At 35.0% G+C, this 18,016-nt stretch overlaps 3 protein-coding genes across 6 annotated transcripts; 2 read left to right on the top strand and 1 right to left on the bottom strand.

Moving 5' to 3' along the window:
• The first annotated feature begins 387 nt into the window (after nucleotides 1–387).
• LOC111305911 (protein LITTLE ZIPPER 2-like) lies at nucleotides 388–1,428 on the top strand. 2 transcript variants are annotated; one of them, XM_022903779.2, is made up of 2 exons: nucleotides 388–825; nucleotides 900–1,428. In XM_022903779.2, the coding sequence occupies exons 1-2, from the start codon at nucleotides 731–733 to the stop codon at nucleotides 1,147–1,149; spliced, it is 345 nt and encodes a 114-aa protein (XP_022759514.1). In that variant the 5' UTR covers nucleotides 388–730; the 3' UTR covers nucleotides 1,150–1,428. The 2 variants fall into 2 exon arrangements, with proteins under 2 accessions (XP_022759514.1, XP_022759515.1); XM_022903780.2 differs by having other exon boundaries at nucleotides 409–825; nucleotides 930–1,428.
• A 1,091-nt stretch (nucleotides 1,429–2,519) lies between these two features.
• On the bottom strand, nucleotides 2,520–5,838 carry DHDPS2 (dihydrodipicolinate synthase). Of its 2 annotated transcripts, none has more exons than XM_022901378.2 (3): nucleotides 5,272–5,838; nucleotides 4,830–4,913; nucleotides 2,520–4,205 (listed from the first exon to the last, which is right to left on the bottom strand). In XM_022901378.2, the coding sequence occupies exons 1-3, from the start codon at nucleotides 5,355–5,357 to the stop codon at nucleotides 3,278–3,280; spliced, it is 1,098 nt and encodes a 365-aa protein (XP_022757113.2). In that variant the 5' UTR covers nucleotides 5,358–5,838; the 3' UTR covers nucleotides 2,520–3,277. The 2 variants fall into 2 exon arrangements, with proteins under 2 accessions (XP_022757113.2, XP_022757112.2); XM_022901377.2 differs by having other exon boundaries at nucleotides 4,830–4,916; nucleotides 5,272–5,795.
• Nucleotides 5,839–8,352: 2,514 nt separating this feature from the next.
• LOC111304633 (kinesin-like protein KIN-UB) lies at nucleotides 8,353–16,056 on the top strand. Of its 2 annotated transcripts, XM_022901375.2 has the most exons (20): nucleotides 8,353–8,770; nucleotides 8,874–8,974; nucleotides 9,062–9,184; nucleotides 9,313–9,498; nucleotides 9,729–9,950; nucleotides 10,091–10,244; nucleotides 10,496–10,645; nucleotides 10,830–10,918; nucleotides 11,201–11,404; nucleotides 11,546–11,668; nucleotides 12,268–12,402; nucleotides 12,506–12,637; nucleotides 13,003–13,126; nucleotides 13,217–13,309; nucleotides 13,839–13,964; nucleotides 14,109–14,234; nucleotides 14,850–14,993; nucleotides 15,247–15,375; nucleotides 15,478–15,643; nucleotides 15,873–16,056. In XM_022901375.2, exons 1-19 carry the CDS (start codon nucleotides 8,584–8,586, stop codon nucleotides 15,636–15,638), a joined length of 2,709 nt encoding a protein of 902 aa, XP_022757110.2. In that variant the 5' UTR covers nucleotides 8,353–8,583; the 3' UTR covers nucleotides 15,639–15,643; nucleotides 15,873–16,056. The 2 variants fall into 2 exon arrangements, with proteins under 2 accessions (XP_022757110.2, XP_022757111.2); XM_022901376.2 differs by having other exon boundaries at nucleotides 15,478–16,056.
• The last annotated feature ends 1,960 nt before the right edge of the window (nucleotides 16,057–18,016 follow it).

The following is an 18,016-nucleotide window of genomic DNA, read 5'->3' as shown; positions in this document are numbered from 1 at the left end:
CATACAACTTTATTGCTGTTATTAATATGAACCCCGGAGCGAGTCATGAAACAAGGAGAGCATGTCAAGTTTGAAATTCAACCCAGGTTAATTTTCTACAGCAATGATAACATCAACTGCTTGTTACCCAATTTCTTTGATTACAGCCCATCACAAATACAAATAAATAAATAGATAAATAAACTGTTTCGAAATTTGGGAGTGTATGGTAACAGGGAAGGACCCCAAACTGTTAAGAAACCGAATGGGAAAGTTCTAAACTTCAAAAAGGTGAATGAAGATGGAGAGGGAATAGTCCTTTTCTGTGTGCAAAAGCCAGCCAACCCCTTTGGCTTAAGTCTTTTAGACGCTCAATCAGATAAAAAAAAAATAATAGTACTTGTAATAAAAATAAAAGGCCACAGAAAAGAGAAGAGAAAAGCCCTTTTCTTCTTCCATCTTCTCTCTGCATTCTTCCATCTATTGCTGCCCCTTCGTAATCATGACTCCTTGTGCCATCATTACTATGAAAAGCCTCTTTCTTTTTCTCTCTCTATCTCTTTCTTTCTTTCTTTCTCTTTCTCATTTTCAGATACAAATACGATATCCCAGCTATATAACACCTGGTTTCTCTCCTTTGTTGGAGCACGCAAGATAACCCAATAATCTCTGCCAGGTCCCAACCCTCTCTTTTTTTCTCAGGTTTTTCCCTGTGTAAAACAAGCCCTTTTTTGTCCTCTCAATCTTAAACATGTGCATTTACTCTTCAGAGTCGATTCCAATCCATTCTTTCTGTCGAAAACGTTCTTCCAATCGACATAACATTCGTGTTCGAAGACTCAACAGGTTAGGATTTCTTCATATTTCTGTCTTTTTCTTTGTTTCCTCTATGTTATCTCTAACAAGAATGTTATTACTAGTATTTACTACTTAAAAAAAAAATGCAACAGGTGGAGAAGGTCAAGGAAGGGAGCGGGCACAAAGAAGATGGCAGTCAGCAATATTAAAACAGATATGCAAATGAGGAACTTGAAACTATACATGGAGAACCAAAGCATCATAGAAGAGAATGAGAGGCTGAGGAAGAAAGCTCTTCTCCTTCAACAGGAGAACCGAACCCTGTTGGCTCAGCTACAGAAGAAGTTCTCTAATCCCCAAAATCACTCCTAAAAACCAAGAAATAGCCCGCTAGCTCGTCCGCCTTGAGTAAATACTAGTACCATATAATAATATAGCACTATGCTGATGGAGAGAATATAGGAAGAACTAATGATGGACTACGTATTACATAAGGGGAAGTGTTAGATGTCTCAAACCTCAGTTCATTTCTTTTTGGTTTTTTATTTTTATAGATTCGGGGGAATAATTTTCGAGTTTGATTTGTGTATTAATTGTATTGAGATATAACATAGAAGTTTAATGCAGAGTGTATTGAGATATAACAGAGAAGTTTTATTTCTTTTATCAACAACTGGGGATTTGTTAGATTATTATAAAAGAGTTAAGAGGCAACAGAGACAAATCCATTATCTATAGCCCAAAAGTGCGAGCAAATCAGCAAATGAATAAGCACTTTTTGATTCCATCTTCCTTGCTCGTGTATTCCAAATAAAGGATATAGTACTCTTGCCCTCTAATTAAGGAAGCTCTTTGCCCTTTGGGTATTCGTTAATTTAGTGTAGTGGCGGGCGGGAGGGAGGGTGTGGGACAGTATTTCATGTTATCTAAAGCATGAATTTGAGTTCTAAGAATTAACATTGTAAATGGTTATATTTTTAAAAATATAGATAAATGAATTGTAAATGCACTTCTATATTTAAGGTCATAATTTAAAAATATAAATGAATTTTAAATATTGATTGCCCGAAATTTAAATTTTAAATCTGTTAAAAACTATAATTTGAATGGATGTATTAACCAATTAGAGTTCCACTTCTATTTATACACATATGAAAAGTCCCAATCCCACCACATGTTACCTTGGGTCAGCATATTTGATGGGGCCGGACATCTCGAGACATTAATAAGTAGGCCCCAAAATACACGGATCTGGGCTTCAAATAAACCATCATATCCAAAAGACATGATTATCTACTTAAAATAAAAGAGTATTTCTATTTACATCATAATTTTTTCTTATTACATTTCAAAAATTATATTATAATTCAACTTTTAATAAAATTATTTAAATATCTATCAATTAATTTATTTTTTGCGAAAACTTCTAAAAATTTTTAAAAATTCATTTTCGAAAATTTTAAATCGCACTTAAATATTTTAATATGAAAATCTTACGAAATTAAACATGAAATCAAACAAAAAAATAATAAAAATAAATGATTTATCTTTGATTATATATATTTTTTAACTTTTAATAATTAAAATTTTCTTTGAATTTGACTTAATTAAACTTAAAATCATTAAAATTTTCAATTGGGAAGAGAAGGGAACGTAGGCGAGGCGTGAGAAAAAGGGTGATTAAGTGTTTGAATTTTTTTGATAAATTTGTATTTTGAATATGAAGTGTATTGAATAGAAAATTAGATATTAAAAGCAAAAACCTGCATTGAATAATTGTTAAGGTACAAATAGCTACACTCAAAACAAAAAGGAACACCTTTCAATAAAAATCAAAGAACGCCCACGGCTGAGATTTCTCGTTTCCTTTCCGGTACTTCCATGTTTTCTTCCCATTTGCTTCTCCAATGTAGCGAATCTTCCATTCTAGAAAATATAAGGATTTTGAAGGCATGGAAGATACTGCATAGTGCACACTAATGTTTCTAACCCCCTCCAAAAGGTAGGAAACATTATCTTGCAATTCAAACTACAAGCACATTCCATGGGTGGCGTTGCGTGGATTGCACTAAAGCTGCTACAGCAGAATATCAGGTATGAAACTTGTTTGCAAGTTACAACCAACAAATTGTTGCTTGCATTTTGGATGGTTTTGGATCAAAGAACTAGATAATCAAAGCACCATCCTTTCAAAGCAAGCTAATATTGAAGATGCTGGCTAACAGATGTTTTGCTATAGGTATAATTGACTCTTCCCAAAAACAATTATGCCTTCCTATATAAATGGAGACGCGAGAGATACAAGCCAAATCAGTCCAAGTGGGCAATATTCAATTCCAGTTCCAGCGGCATCATATTGGCACCATATGTATAGTACTACTGTTTTCTGTCATAATTTGAACCACCAGGTAGACTTTATTTGTAAGTTTATAAACGAAAATGTGAAATTGCAAACTTGAAATTGAGACACAACACTGGAGTCCTGAACATTGACAACTGATTAATACCGTCCAACCAAGATGAAATCATCATCATCGATAACCTGGACACCTTTTTCTCCTACAAAATTCTCCCGCCCAATTTCCTTGACCAGATTAACAAATTCCACTCTCTTTGCCAAGGGAAGAGGTACATATGGTAACCTGAAAACTGGCCTCACAACCCCGAGTTGTGCAAGGGCTGTGTTAAGGCCAATGGGGTTAGGCTCCTGAAAGAGCCAGTCAATCAGAGGTAAGAGCTTCGCATTAAGTGAAGGGTTTTTACCACCGAACATGAGTTCTCGCATCAAGCCTGGAACCAGGTTGCTTGTAACAGAAATTACCCCGGTGGCCCCATGGCTCCACCTAGCATCATGGCACTGGTCATCGTTCCCACTCCACACTACAATTCCATTACCTGTATACTGCTCAATGCGGTCATTTCCAACACATTCTTTAATACCAGCCAAGTTAGGACTCTGTGCTACAGTGTTGATGACACGTGGGGGAATATCTTGGCCAGTTCGTGATGGCACATTGTATATGATGGTAGGACCCATTGGCAGCACACTATCAAAGTGAGAAACCAAGCCCTCCAGAGATGTTTTGCCATAGTAAGGATTGATGTGCAGAGCAGCATGCATTCCAACAGCAAAACCTTGTTCAGTTGCATGAATCGCTTCCCTGGTTGAGTTACTCCCTGTGTTACCAATTACCTTAATCGATCCACCAAAACAGTTGACAGTATGACCAATAAGCATTATGTGTTCATCCCAGCTCATCAGCTGACCCTCACCGGTTGTGCCACCAACAATTACACCTTCAGCACCATTTTCAATTTGCGTATTCACCAAGTCATCATATGCTTCAAGATCAAACCTTCCATCAGGTAGATATGGGGTTTTGATGGCTGTTATTAATCGAAGAGATTTTATATCTTCTGCTGACGTCCTGCAAAGCACAAAGCAAGCAAAGTCATCAACAGCAGCAATTCTTTCAAAAAAAAGGTTCATTTCCAAAAAGATGCTACCCTCAACAACAATCTGCAGCTGTAGATAAACCAACTCTGCATCAATTAGGATAACAACAAATTGACATTCACCACAAATTTATCACACAGTGAAAATGCATACCACAGCACCATCATCACGGAACTAATCCATGCATGGTGCATTACACTCTTACCAACTCCAAACATAAGACAATAACAAGTGTGAAGAGATTCTAATCGGAAGTGTGCATGGATCAACACCAAGTTGTTCAGTTATATTTATCTTGCCTAAATCCTGTGTTGCTTACAAGACTCCATGAGAGTATAATAAAGTACACCTCTAGATAAAGGTATGAATAACAGAACAATGTCTCCGCACGTCCTAAGCATCTACATGAACAAGCAACAAAGAGACACAAGGACATTGCCAAGGTTGACATTTCAGGAACTGCTTTAATGCAACTGGAACATACGTGCAGATGCAGTCCTTATCGCAAAAATTGAGCAACTATAGGCAAATCAACAACAAATTCTACCCGGTAAAACATCAATCAGATTCAGATGGTATAAAGTTTATTGATAACCTGTTTTTAACCTCAAAACTACGCATTGGGAGATGGAAATTTGGTATTACTGCTGCTTGTGGGGATCTCCATTTTACATTTCTCCTGCTACAAAGCAAACAAATAAATGATGAGCAAATAAGCTATGCAGATGTAAATTCCAACCGAGATTAACCTTGCTTCTCATTAACACCCAGCCAGCAATAAATCAAACAAAACAAAAATTTTCAAACAAGTACTAATCAACTGTTTTACAAAGACAGAAACCGGCAAACAAAGATGACACAGAAAGGAATATTCATGATCATTCCATATGAAGCCGTAAAGAATTTCCACTTAATACCAAATCAGCGAACAAATAACGTTGATAAATAATTTAATTAACTAATTTAACGACTACTACAATTAAATACCAAAAAAAAAAAAAAAACAATATCTTATTTTAAAAGAGAGCGTTGCAAACCTCTTATAATTATCAGGGCGATTCGGACGCGGAAAGGGTAACGTAGATTCTCTCAAGGACACGCCATAGCTCTTCAAAATAGCCATGGCACAAACAAGCGAACAGCTAAACAGAAACCCGAAGTCGTATCACGATTAGCCCCGACCCGGCCCGAACAAGAATATTGTATATAACGCTTGAATTTGGCGTCAGTCACAGTCTATATACTTTGAAGTTGTGAGAAGGATACAGATTTTTTTAGTGAATGGTAATGGTGATGACAGTTGAAATAGTGGTGATTATCGTGAGGGAGATAGTAGGTCGGAGAGAACGGAGAAAGATGGCGGAGAAGCTGACGTGACTGTGATTTCTTTGATCCATGACGCCAGATTCCGGTGATGCGGTGGCAGTATAGTTGTAGACTGACGGGGCGGTTAAGAGTGGGGAAGGCAATGGAGGCTGCTTGAATTTATGTGTTTTTTTAGGGTTTTGTATTAGGCAGCGTCTTATTGTCTAATGTTGTAATTTTGTGCCTACTTCTGCATGCGGATTAGACGAAATTTATTTTTTTGACTCCTGTAGTGTCATGTTCTCCCCTTTTCACGCCTTTTTTATTTTATTTTCCAAACAATGATCGAGACATTTGTCGGTTTGAAACGTTGGCTTTTTTCTTGGTTTTTTTTGGCCAATAATTTTTTTTGTTAATAATTTCAATTTTTTTATCTTTAATATATAAAAATAATTAGTGATAGCAATAATAGTCTTTTCTATAATTAAAATTTTTAAAAAATATATTGTATCCAATTTGACATGATTATAAATTCACTTAAAGAAAATACACTATGATGGCCTATGGATTAGTCTCATTTTCATAATTCAAAATTCAAGGTTGTTCCATGAATACCGTTACATTAATTACATCTTTTTCTAAAAAAAAATAATTTATTGTTTGTGACATGTTAAAAATAAGTTACAAATTGAGTACTATGCAGTATGCAGCAAACCTCTAACCTTTTGTCATTTGGTTAATTAGATAATTGTTTTTCATTTAAATTTAATTTTAAAATATTAAAATATATTAATATAACTTTCCGCTCTCACCATTTTTTTCCCTTCATTTTTCTTCTTTCCTGCTCTTTATGCTTCCTTGATTTCGAAATACTATTGAAGTTGGAATTATGATTTATGAAGCCATGTGGGTCAGTTGGATGTTAGCAAATACGCACCGTTTTGATAGTCGATACTCTATATTACATTTGTCCATAGAAATCAAATTGAAGCATTTTTTGATTTAATCCATGATTACCTTTATTCCATATCATTATATGGTCATGTCCTTTTTATTTCTTTCGTGGGTTATGAGTTATCCTTAACTCAATATTAATTAACTATTGCATATAAAATTTTAATTTAAATCATACAAATAAAATTCAAGTTGTTAGAAATAAAAAAGTTAAGTGTTGTACGTATACATTTTATTGAAGGTGAGATAATTATAAGTACGAAAATAATTATTATTGATTTAATTTTATCATATCGTTAAAAAAAATGAAATCTGATTAATTATTAATTATTGTTAAGGCTATAGATCATTATGAAATTAAGATATACATGGATTAAAATTACAAAGGTATATACAACATTAACAACACCCAAATTAGCAATAGATTAATAGGTGATGATCTCATTCAATGGTATCATCCTTAATCTAAGTATCACGTGCTAAGCAGCTCTTGTGCATAAACCATGTTTTTTTTTTTTTTTGAAAGATAAACCATATTTTTTTTTATTGATTTTCAATAATCGTGCATGAAATATTAGGTTTTTGTCAAAATGTAAAACACTAGCTTAAAGGCAAACATTTTGTCATCAATTTATTTTTTTAACCTTAATTGGTCAGTTGAAAAAAAGTAAGACTTAAAAAATAATATAGCAAAACCTGCCATTGCTTTTTTTTTTTTTTTTTTTTTGGGTCCCTTGTAGCTTCTCTTTTCTCCTTATTTGTTTTGCCTTTTTTAAATAACGGTCAATTCATACACCAAAAGGAGAAAAAGATAATGAAATTAATGTGAAATGAGTTTTTTATTTTATAGAATATTTAGAAGAAAAGATGAAAAAATGATTTTTTTTTCTGTCCATTGTTTAGTAAAAGTAACGAAAGAAAAAATGAAAATTATATTATATTATTATAATATATTTTTTATAAATTAAGATAAAATTTTAAAAATAATGAATAATTTGATAAGGATATACACTTGATTCGTATGACTTATTTTCTTACTTCTCTATCATTCATCGGATGATTTGTTTTTATGAATAAATATGAAAAATAATCATGTTTTTAATTTTATTTCTTGTTATTTTTCTCTTCTACAAGGTATTTCAAAATTTAATTTATTTTTTTTCATTTTTTTCCTCACCTATATTCATCCTTTCACTTTTTTCAACCCAACCAAACATACCCATAATTCAATTCTTAATTTCTCATCTCATCTTCATTTCATAAGTTGAGGATTGAGGTGCTTTTATGGTTTATTCAATTTCATGGCCCCCATCATTGGTTTAGTACTTTGTTATAGCCATGAATTCCCCATCTTCCAACTTAAATTATTTTTCTTTACGAGTTTTCATAAGGAGATCATATTGTTAGGTAAAATCACAACACACTATGATCTTATTAGTTTACCAAAAACTTGTCGTCCCCTCTTCCTCTTGATGCTTTTTTTTTTGTTAAAAAAAAATCAATAGTTTAAGGACAAACAGATTTTCATAGTATTTACGAATTGTTCTCCTAAAGTAAATACATTTTTAATTATAAAAAATTTATTAGTTTGGTCTGTTTCGGCAAATAAAACCAATATGTCCAAAACGACGAATCTAAGAATCAAACATAGCCAGAAGTCGGTGGTAGGCTCCCAGTTTTAAGTTTCCAGCTTTATCGATCGGTGGGACGCGAAGGACAATCTTGTCATTTCAAGAGAGTGCCGCGCTGGCATCTGCACGACCAATTGACAGAATTTAAGCGGCCCAGGCCCACTAAGGTCCAGTACCAATAATGGATCGTTTCTAACAAAAGAAAAGAAAAGCACGGCAAAAAAAAAAAACAAGGATATTTTGGTAATTTCAGAAGGTCCATTTAATTGAATCTGCGACTGTCTCTGTCTCTTTCCCAACTCTCTCCCAACAGAGTGAGTCCCTCCGTCATCATCACTTTGTTTTGAACTTCGAATTCACCGAACCCAAATCCACGCCAAAAAATTGGTCACTGTAAACCATTGAACTCCAAAACAAGCCAAAACTCCAGAAGTGAAAAAAAAAAAAGACAGGAAAGTGATGGCTTCCAATGGTAACCGAAATGGTAATGGTACGATCAAGGGAACAATTAAGCCTCTGGCTTCATCGAATATCAAATCATCTTCATGCAAATCAAGATTTCCTCCTTCGTCGAATCACTCTCAAGGATCTGCTCTTCGCCGAACTAGTTCCGCCTCTTCCGCCACCGCCGCCGGAGGTGACGGAGGTTAGTATTTCATTTATTTCCTTTAATTGATTCCATTATGCAATTCCAAAAAAAAAAAAATCTATGATAATCATGTTTTATTGTGCGCGAATTTTTCTAACAGTGTCCGGAAGAGTTCGAGTAGCCGTTAGATTAAGGCCGCGAAATGCAGAAGAGTTGATCGCCGATGCAGATTTTGCTGATTGTGTTGAACTACAGCCTGAGGTGAAAACAAAACTCTCAACCTCATTTAACCGTCGCTTTATTAGTTTTTACATTTACCGTTTTATAATTTTTTTTGTTTTACTGTAGCTTAAGAGGCTTAAACTTAGGAAGAACAATTGGGATTCAGAAACATACGAGTTTGATGAGGTGCTTACCGAATTCGCATCTCAAAAGCGTGTCTATGAAGTTGTTGCTAAGCCTGTTGTAGAGGTCTGTTTCATTTCAAATGTTTCTTAATTTTACAATATAATGTAATCCGATTATGCGTGTCTAGTGCTATGGATATGACTTATTTAATCTTATTAGACTGTGTATTGATGTTGCTTTTGCTTCTGCAGAGTGTTCTAGATGGTTATAATGGAACTGTTATGGCATATGGCCAGACTGGAACTGGAAAAACATTTACTCTTGGACGATTGGGTGAGGAAGATACATCTGCTCGTGGAATAATGGTCCGCTCAATGGAGGAGATTTTAGTAAATGTGTCTCCGGAAACAGATTCTGTTTCTGTTTCTTATTTGCAGGTAGTTATGCTCATTATTTTTATTCTGTTAATGCTCAATTGTGCAATTAACCGAATGCAATTTCATTGATGGCTTGTATTAACTGCTTATTGGATTTTTAGCTCTATTTTGGTTCCATTATATGCTGTCTGATATTTTTATTAAACTTTCTGTTTCTATTCCTGTTGGGCTTCTATGTTCTCATTTCTCAGTAAGAATTTTACTAGTTTATTTTCAATCTGTTCTTGTAGCTTTACATGGAGACCATCCAGGATCTCCTTGATCCGACAAACGATAATATTTCCATTGTGGAAGATCCCAAAAATGGAGATGTCTCATTACCAGGGGCAAGTCATGTAGAAATTAGGGATGAACAGAGTTTTTTGGAGCTATTGAAGTTAGGGGAAGCTCATCGAATTGCTGCAAATACAAAGTTGAATACTGAATCTTCTCGCAGTCATGCTATTTTGATGGTGACTAAGTTTTCACTCCTGCTCTTGCCCTTCCTGGTCTCTGTGGGGCAATTTTTCATTATCCTACCTGTAGGCTGTAGTTGTTTATGCCTTTGTATTATCCTTTAGTGAAATATTATATATCGACCATGTTAGTGCAGGTACATGTTAAGAGATCAGTTTTGGGAGCAGAAGATGCCATTCCAAGTGAAACAGACAAGTCTTCTCACTTTGTCAAACCTCCAAAGACTCTTGTCCGGAAAAGCAAGCTGGTTTTGGTAGACTTGGCTGGTTCAGAGCGTGTTCATAAATCAGGTGCATACCATGGCCATTTTTTTACCTCTAGTGGCAAGTCGATTGCATACTGCATTTTAAAGAGTTTCTTTTCACCAACTAAACTTTTTAAGCATTGCATCTGGCCGGTATTTATGTCTTTGTCAGATAAACTTTTGCTTCTTATTCCTACCTATATACCTGTAGGCTTTCCCAAGTGCTAGAGTTGGCCTTACTTATGAGTTGGATCGTTTTGGTAGATGATGAGTTTGATTCATTTTGCTTTTTGGCAGGAAGTGAGGGACACATGTTGGAGGAAGCCAAGTCTATTAACCTTTCACTGAGTGCTTTGGGAAAGTGCATTAATGCTTTAGCAGAGAATAGTGCTCATGTGCCAGTTCGTGATTCAAAACTTACGAGGCTGCTTAGAGATTCATTTGGAGGTGAGTTATCTTCTATGTTCATGTAAGTTGACATGTGCCTGGGCTTCATTTTAACCTGAACTAAACTTTTATGTACAAGATGTTTATGATCTAAATCTTTTAGTTTTTAATGAATTTCTTTTGATTTTTATTTCTAGCAAGTTGAATGCTTTTCAGAGTTTGACGTATATTCTATGTGTTGCAGGCACTGCTAGAACCTCATTAATTGTGACCATTGGCCCCTCCCCACGACATCGAGGAGAGACTGCGAGTACAATATTGTTTGGTCAAAGGGTGAGTTCTTGTACCAAAAAGGGCTCAAACTAGATCATGTGTTTACTATATGTAATATCTGTTATTAAACGACTTAATATTATAAAGTAAAGGCACTTTGGTCAAGTTGCATCACCTTTATATTTGAGCTAAATTTCATTCTTGTTTGACTATCTTGACTACATTTCATGAGATTCCTTTCGTCTGTTCATTTCTTCGTGTCTCGTGTAATATTGTCTCTAATATATGTAGAAGTAAGATGCTTTTACTTGACAAAAATTTGCGTCGCTACGTTTCTTACAGGCTATGAAGGTGGAGAATATGTTGAGAATAAAGGAAGAGTTTGATTATAAAAGCTTGGCTAGAAGGCTTGAAATACAGCTGGACAAGCTCATTGCTGAAAATGAAAGGCAACAGAAGGCTTTTGATGATGAAGTTGAAAGAATAAACTTAGAAGCACAAAACCGTGTCTCTGAGGTTGAGAGAAATTTCACAGATGCCTTAGAGGTTAGTTCAGCAATTCATCATTCACCCTGATGGGTGATTCTTTAACCTCATGGTTTTCTATTTTCAGTTATTCTTAAAACGCATTACTTGCTCGAGAGTGTGCTATGTTGATACTGAACTCCTAGTGTGCTCCTTTTACAGAAGGAGCGACTAAAGTGCCAGATGGAATATATGGGATCAGTTAAGAAGCTGGAGGAAAAGATGATAGAAAATCAACGAAAGCATGGTTGTGATGGTTTCGAGAAGGATAAATGTAATGGAGAGGTACTTTGCATCAAGAACCATATCTCATGTCATGTCAAGTTTATCATGTGAATTCATGGCTAGCCAGTTGGGCCCCTTTTTGATGATAGGCATGCACTTTCTTTTTCATAACATCATTAAGGTATTGTGCATTATTTTCCCAACTTTACCATTACATATTTTTCTTGTGTTTAAATGTCATTTTAGAGATGTAGTAGCATGCCCACTGCTGGGCCATACCTTTTCTTGTTTCTCTGGGGTACGAGGCATAAAATTTATCCATCAGTCAAGTTTTTGTCCTATCTAAATGCAATTTTTTGTGAACACAACTCAAAGTTTATTCTTTTACATGAGTTTATTGGAAGATATGATGAATTCAAACTTTGCTTTTTCTGTCTTGTCAATTTCTGAAATACATATATTTTGCTTGTTGTTGCCTTCTATGGCTGATCCATCGTGGTTTTAAAAGACTTAGTTTTGATTATTGTACACGTTAGTTGCATGATGATGAAACTATAATGGTAATTGTAGGAAATATGTTGCCATTAATGTACATAGGATTTTGGGACATCTTGTGTTTGTATTGTGTTAAAATATTTTTTCTTCATCATAATCTTCAGAGGCCTGGTTTTTCCATTGCTGAGGACGTGGCTGATGTCAAAAAGCTGCTAGAGAAAGAAATTCATATGAGAAAGGAAGCTGAAGAGGAGGTCATCAAACTCAAGAGTCAACTCGGGCAGTGCACGGATTCAGGGGTATCTTGTTATGTGAATAGTGAATACCTTTATATCAAGTTCTGAGCTTCTATTGACTTCTAGATATGAAATTGGTTCTATGAGGATTATTTTGGTGTAACAGGCAGGTGAAGTTGCTGAAATCTTAAAGCTCCAAAAAGCTCTAGAGGATGAGGTTCATCAAAAAAAGAAGCTTGAAGAAGAAATAATCATACTAAGAAGTCAGATGTTACAACTAACTTTTGAAGCTGACCAGGTATTGAATCATAGAAGTTAAGCATGCTTTTCATGGCATTTTTGAATTCTCTTTCTTAATACAATTGATGTCCTGATGTATATGTAATTCTAACTTGTTGAATAATTGAGCTTTCCACTGTTGACATCTCTCATCAACATGATGAACTAATAACCGGTCACAATATCAAAAACTTGGATCATATTATTTTGCTGCTTGCGTTAAACTTAGCTTAGAAAGACTGAATCACACTTCTATGATGTGCTTGAGTGAAAATTTTTGGTGCATTTACTATTATCTATTTCATTTATAGCATTCTTGTCCATCCTGGGCATTCAAACACAAGCACACATTTATGCTGGTTTCATTTTATTTTACATGTGTAGATGAGAAGGTGTCTTGGAAGAGGTGGATCAGGAAATGCTTATAATGGTTTAGATTCTCCAATGCCTCAAGTTAGGGACTCTTTAAATGGACATAAGACACCAGTTTCTGCACTATTTGAACAAGGTGGTAAAATAGGTTTTTTCGCAATAATGTCACTTAAACCATCATTTTTTGCCCATGCATTCTCTTACTGTCCTCCTGTCAATTTACCAGTTGGACTGCAAAAGATCTTGGCTTTGCTCGAGTCAGAAGATGCCAATGTACGCATTCATGCTGTAAAAGTAGTGGCCAACCTAGCTGCTGAAGGTGAGCAAAAAGCTTTGGTTTCTTTTGCCATTACTTAAGTTTCCCTGGATGGGGAGCTGATGGATTAGTTGTCTTTTCATTGCGTCGTCTTTCTTTTAGAAAAATTGCTTGTGGAAGAACCTCGGGTGCTAATTGTGTGTTATGAAGTGCTTTTGGGTGAAACAAATCACAATGTTTAAGCATTAAAAATCAAGCAATATACCACTGCAGTTACCTTGTTTGTTGCTTTTGAAACTTCACTATCGTGCTTGTGTTGGTTGGCCAAGCCAATATTTCCACCCCTTTTTGTCTGAAGAGGCTTCTTCTTTACCCCTGTTATAAAAAGATTAATTGTTCAAAAAAATTCAGTTCTTTTAATGTTAATACCTTATGTTTAAGTATTATCGATAGTTAAACCTCTTACATGACAAGCTTTGTCAATAATAAATGCATAAACAAAATTTTTTTATGTCTTAGTATGTATATGAGGCATGTTTAACTTGTTCTTTGTTTTATGAGTAATGAGTGGCACTTTCTGTATACTGAACAGAAGCAAACCAGGAAAGGATTGTTGAAGCTGGTGGTCTTACATCCTTGCTGATGCTTCTGAGAAGCTATGAGGATGAAACTGTTCGCAGAGTAGCAGCTGGTGCAATTGCGAATCTTGCAATGAATGGTAATTGTTCTTCAAATATCCTAATCATTCTGAGTACATCAGTCTTTGTTTTTAATAGGTATTATTGCGTCAAGAGTTTGGCCACCAATTGGTTCTGAGTTCTGACTACTTGGGTTTAATATCGTTTCCTTTTATGCAAAGCAGAAGCCAATCAAGAACTCATAATGGTTCAAGGGGGAGTCAGTTTATTGTCTATTACAGCATCTGATGCTGAGGATCCTCAGACTCTACGCATGGTTGCTGGAGCTATAGCTAACCTGTGTGGGAATGGTATACTGCATTTTTTTTGTATCACCTCTTATACAAATAAGGTTTTGGTTCTTATATTATAGCGTTTTATAACCTTTCCTTTGGTGATTAAAGGAAGGTACTCTTCTCCAGGTAAATAAATAAGAGAAATGCACTGAAATGAGAGTAATCAGATGGATGTTGTATGTTAGCAAATGTGTAAAACAAATATATCTATAAGGAGATGCTTTTGTGCTTTGGCACCATCCCATCATCGGTATAATTTTGATTGCTATTATTATATAACCAATCCCAAAGTACTATGTAAATTATGGGCTTTAAATAGAGCTACTGCATGAAGAATTTCTTGATTATGGCGAGGTTATTCATTGCATCCATTACTTTGCGGCTTCCATTCCATGTTGATATGAGTATTCCATATATCTATTACATCATATATGATATGAACACTTCTAAGTTATGAAGAGGCATGGCCAGCTTTCACTGGGATATGTCGTGCCTTTGGCTTTGTCATTTAGGCTTCCAGGATAAATTCTAGTTATGCTTATGGTCGTTGATGAAATTAAAACCTGTTTCTTTGGTAATGCTTGATCTGGGCTGCTCTTTCTACCTCACACATGCTCATGCTTCTTCCAGATAAGCTACAAGCAACGCTGAGGTCTGAAGGTGGAATTAAGGCCTTGCTGGGGATGGTGAGATGTGGACATCCAGATGTTCTTTCCCAAGTTGCACGTGGAATTGCCAACTTTGCAAAATGTGAATCCCGTGCATCAACTAATGGCAAGTCTTCGGTCTGTTACATGCCATTGTTTGATTGTTGACTGCTGAAGTTAAATGGCCCCTTTTAATTATCATTTGGGGAGGACAGGAATTAGTTCTTTATCACCATAATCCACCCGATTTAAGCTGTTTATTCTTTTCTAAACATTTTCTCATGATCATTAGCTTGATACCATCTGGCCCGAAATTGTCTCAACATAGGTCTCTTGTCACACATCAGCATAATCTTATAACAACTTGTGCCCTACTCCAGGTGTAAAAAGTGGGAGATCACTTCTTATTGATGATGGTGCACTTCCATGGATTGTACAAAATGCTAACAATGATGCTGCACCTATTAGGCGACACCTTGAGCTTGCACTGTGTCATTTGGCGCAGCATGGTAAAAATAATCTCTTGAGCATAGTTGAATTTCTTCTCCATTGATAAAAATAATCCCTGTGAGACACATTCCTTAAAGAACCTTTGTTTTTTGAAATTTCAGAAGTAAATGCAAAGGACATGATAAGTGGAGGTGCCCTCTGGGAGCTGGTCCGCATATCACGGGATTGTTCTCGAGAAGACATCAGAAATCTTGCTTGTCGAACTTTGAGTTCAAGCCCCGTGTTCCGAGCTGAAATGCGGCGGCTAAGGATAGAGTTGTGATTGAGGTGAACTCATGCTTCTTGTAACCTTTTCTACTAGTGATCGATTTAGGGGAACAACAAATCTCGCCACTGTATAGGCTAAGGTCGAGATTATTTAATCCCCTCAACGCTGAAAAAGCATCTATAGGGGGCACTTGCTTCCCCACAAATTTCATGTAAAGGAAATGTGCCGGGTTTGTAATCTATGTTTTCTAGGTTCTTCATTAAGCTTAGCATATATATGTTTCTGTAGGTGAAGGCGGAAAAACGAAAGAGGTTGAGATGAAGACAAATTTTGTCGGCGATCGAGTCAAATTTACCATTTTCTTGTATTTTTTACTGATCTAATCGTGGGACTCATTATGTATTCTCTGAAGTTCCACTACTTGTATAAACTGATTTATATTTGCAATGAAATTCTTCATTCTTTAGTTTTATTGAGCAAGTAAATGTCTGATATTCGTTTTTTTTCTTCCACTACTTTCTTCAAATATAGTAAAATGAGTTGCAAAGGTAAAATCTAAAAATTAAAAGTAAAAACTGATTAGAAGATATATCAATCAACCCACTTCAATTGTAAAGCAATTTTCTGCAAGATAAGTAAGCCCAAAATGGAACATGGCTTGTCGAGCCGCATACAAGTACAACTAATTTGTATGGATTCCTTTCATTTGTGAAGGATCCAAATAAGAATGGGCCCCCACCAAAATCGCAACTTTGCCAATTGGAAGGCCGAGTGCTATGGATAAACACGATTGCCATTGTCTTTGAACCAATGATTTATAAACTTACGTTTAGCATTAGGATACAAAAAATAAACAAAAAAAAAAAAAAATGGAAGCGAGTCGGCTTTATAATTGGTTTGTCAACTTCAATTATTTATGGCTTTTGTTCTCCTGCTTCAATGATGGTTATGATCATTATTCTCCCCAATATACAAAGGGCAATTTAAATGTAATCTTATCTTCAACTGATTTTTACTGATTCAATTTCAACGTTTTTAATCAAGTTTTTAACCATGATTTTGAGGTAAAGAAGGCCTTCATTATCATCGTTTTTTAATTAGAAATATGGGCAAAATTAAGCAATTATCAGAGATGAAATGAGTCCACAAATATATAAGGAAGATTTATAAAAGGGGTTAACTTGTGAACGATGTTTTGACAACCTTTCCACTACTCTGAAATTATGCATATGTATCTAGCACTAGGGGTGGGAAATTTTAATTGCTAGTCTATAAAGTGGACATTATATATGCTTTGTTCTCTCAGTTTCATGAAATAGTTACCAAAAAAGGAAAGGAAAAGGCAATATAATGGAATCTTAATATTCTATATAGTGATATAATCATTGAAGTGTAGTTCAAAGAATCAAGAGATCGATGTTCATCATGAAGAACCAGAATGGCTTTGTCGCAAATCACATTAGACATGTATGTGGTCCACCAAATTATTACCTCCAAGTTGTGGAAAAGAATCAGGGACCGAGTCAGGCGACATATTAATTTTATATTAGTAGTTGAAACCTTGTACTAATCTGCAAACTTTGCAAATAAAATCATCCCCCAAATGTGAAACAAAAAAAAGCCAAATTGTTTGTAAATTTTAGTAGATGAATTTATCTATATATGTATTCAATTTGATATAGAAAATGAAGTATATTCTACAATTTGAAATGCAGATGACACTTTAAAAAAAAAAAAGAGCTGTCAAAAATGAAGATAAAAAGCTTTAAGATCCATATCCTATGTATGGAAAATGTCATAAGTGATCGTACAAAATTAAACAATCCCCAAATTGAATGTGTGGTTGCCTACTAAAAAACATAATGAATCTTGTCAGTAGGCTGCAAAATGCTTTTCCTCCACACAATAATATTAAAAATTATTGTTAATAAGTTGAAAGAAGTAAGAAATTTAGGGTTAATTGATCAGAAAACCAAAAAGAAGGTTCCATATGCATAGGAAACAAATATGCATATGCATGAATGTTCAGGAGGAGCAAGGAATTAAAATTAAGGAAAACTAATGATAGAGATATAAAATAAATGCAACTAATGATAACCTTTGAAAAGAAAACCTTTGATAATTGATGAGAAGAAATGGGTACTCTACTATATAAACAAGAACCAAGGAGGAAAAAGAGGATATATCTAGCTAGTACTACGTACTGGTAAAGTTTCAGTTTGGAGAACTTGCAGAGATCTGCCATATAGGGTTTAAAATTTTATAAGAAAAAAGAAAAGCAAATCTATTCCAGAATCAAGACAAACTCTATATTTATTTAATGTATATAATGAAGTAGTTGTTAATAACTTTAACTTACCTCCTTCACTTATTGATTCACTCCCACACCCTTTTACTTGTAAATGGTGGCTGTGACAGTTTTTTTCAGAGAA

Source organism: Durio zibethinus, chromosome 21 (assembly GCF_047325235.1).
Source record: "Durio zibethinus cultivar Kanyao isolate XHJ-2024 chromosome 21, ASM4732523v1, whole genome shotgun sequence".
Taxonomy (NCBI): Eukaryota; Viridiplantae; Streptophyta; class Magnoliopsida; order Malvales; family Malvaceae; genus Durio; species Durio zibethinus.
This window is presented reverse-complemented; position numbering and strand designations above follow the sequence as displayed.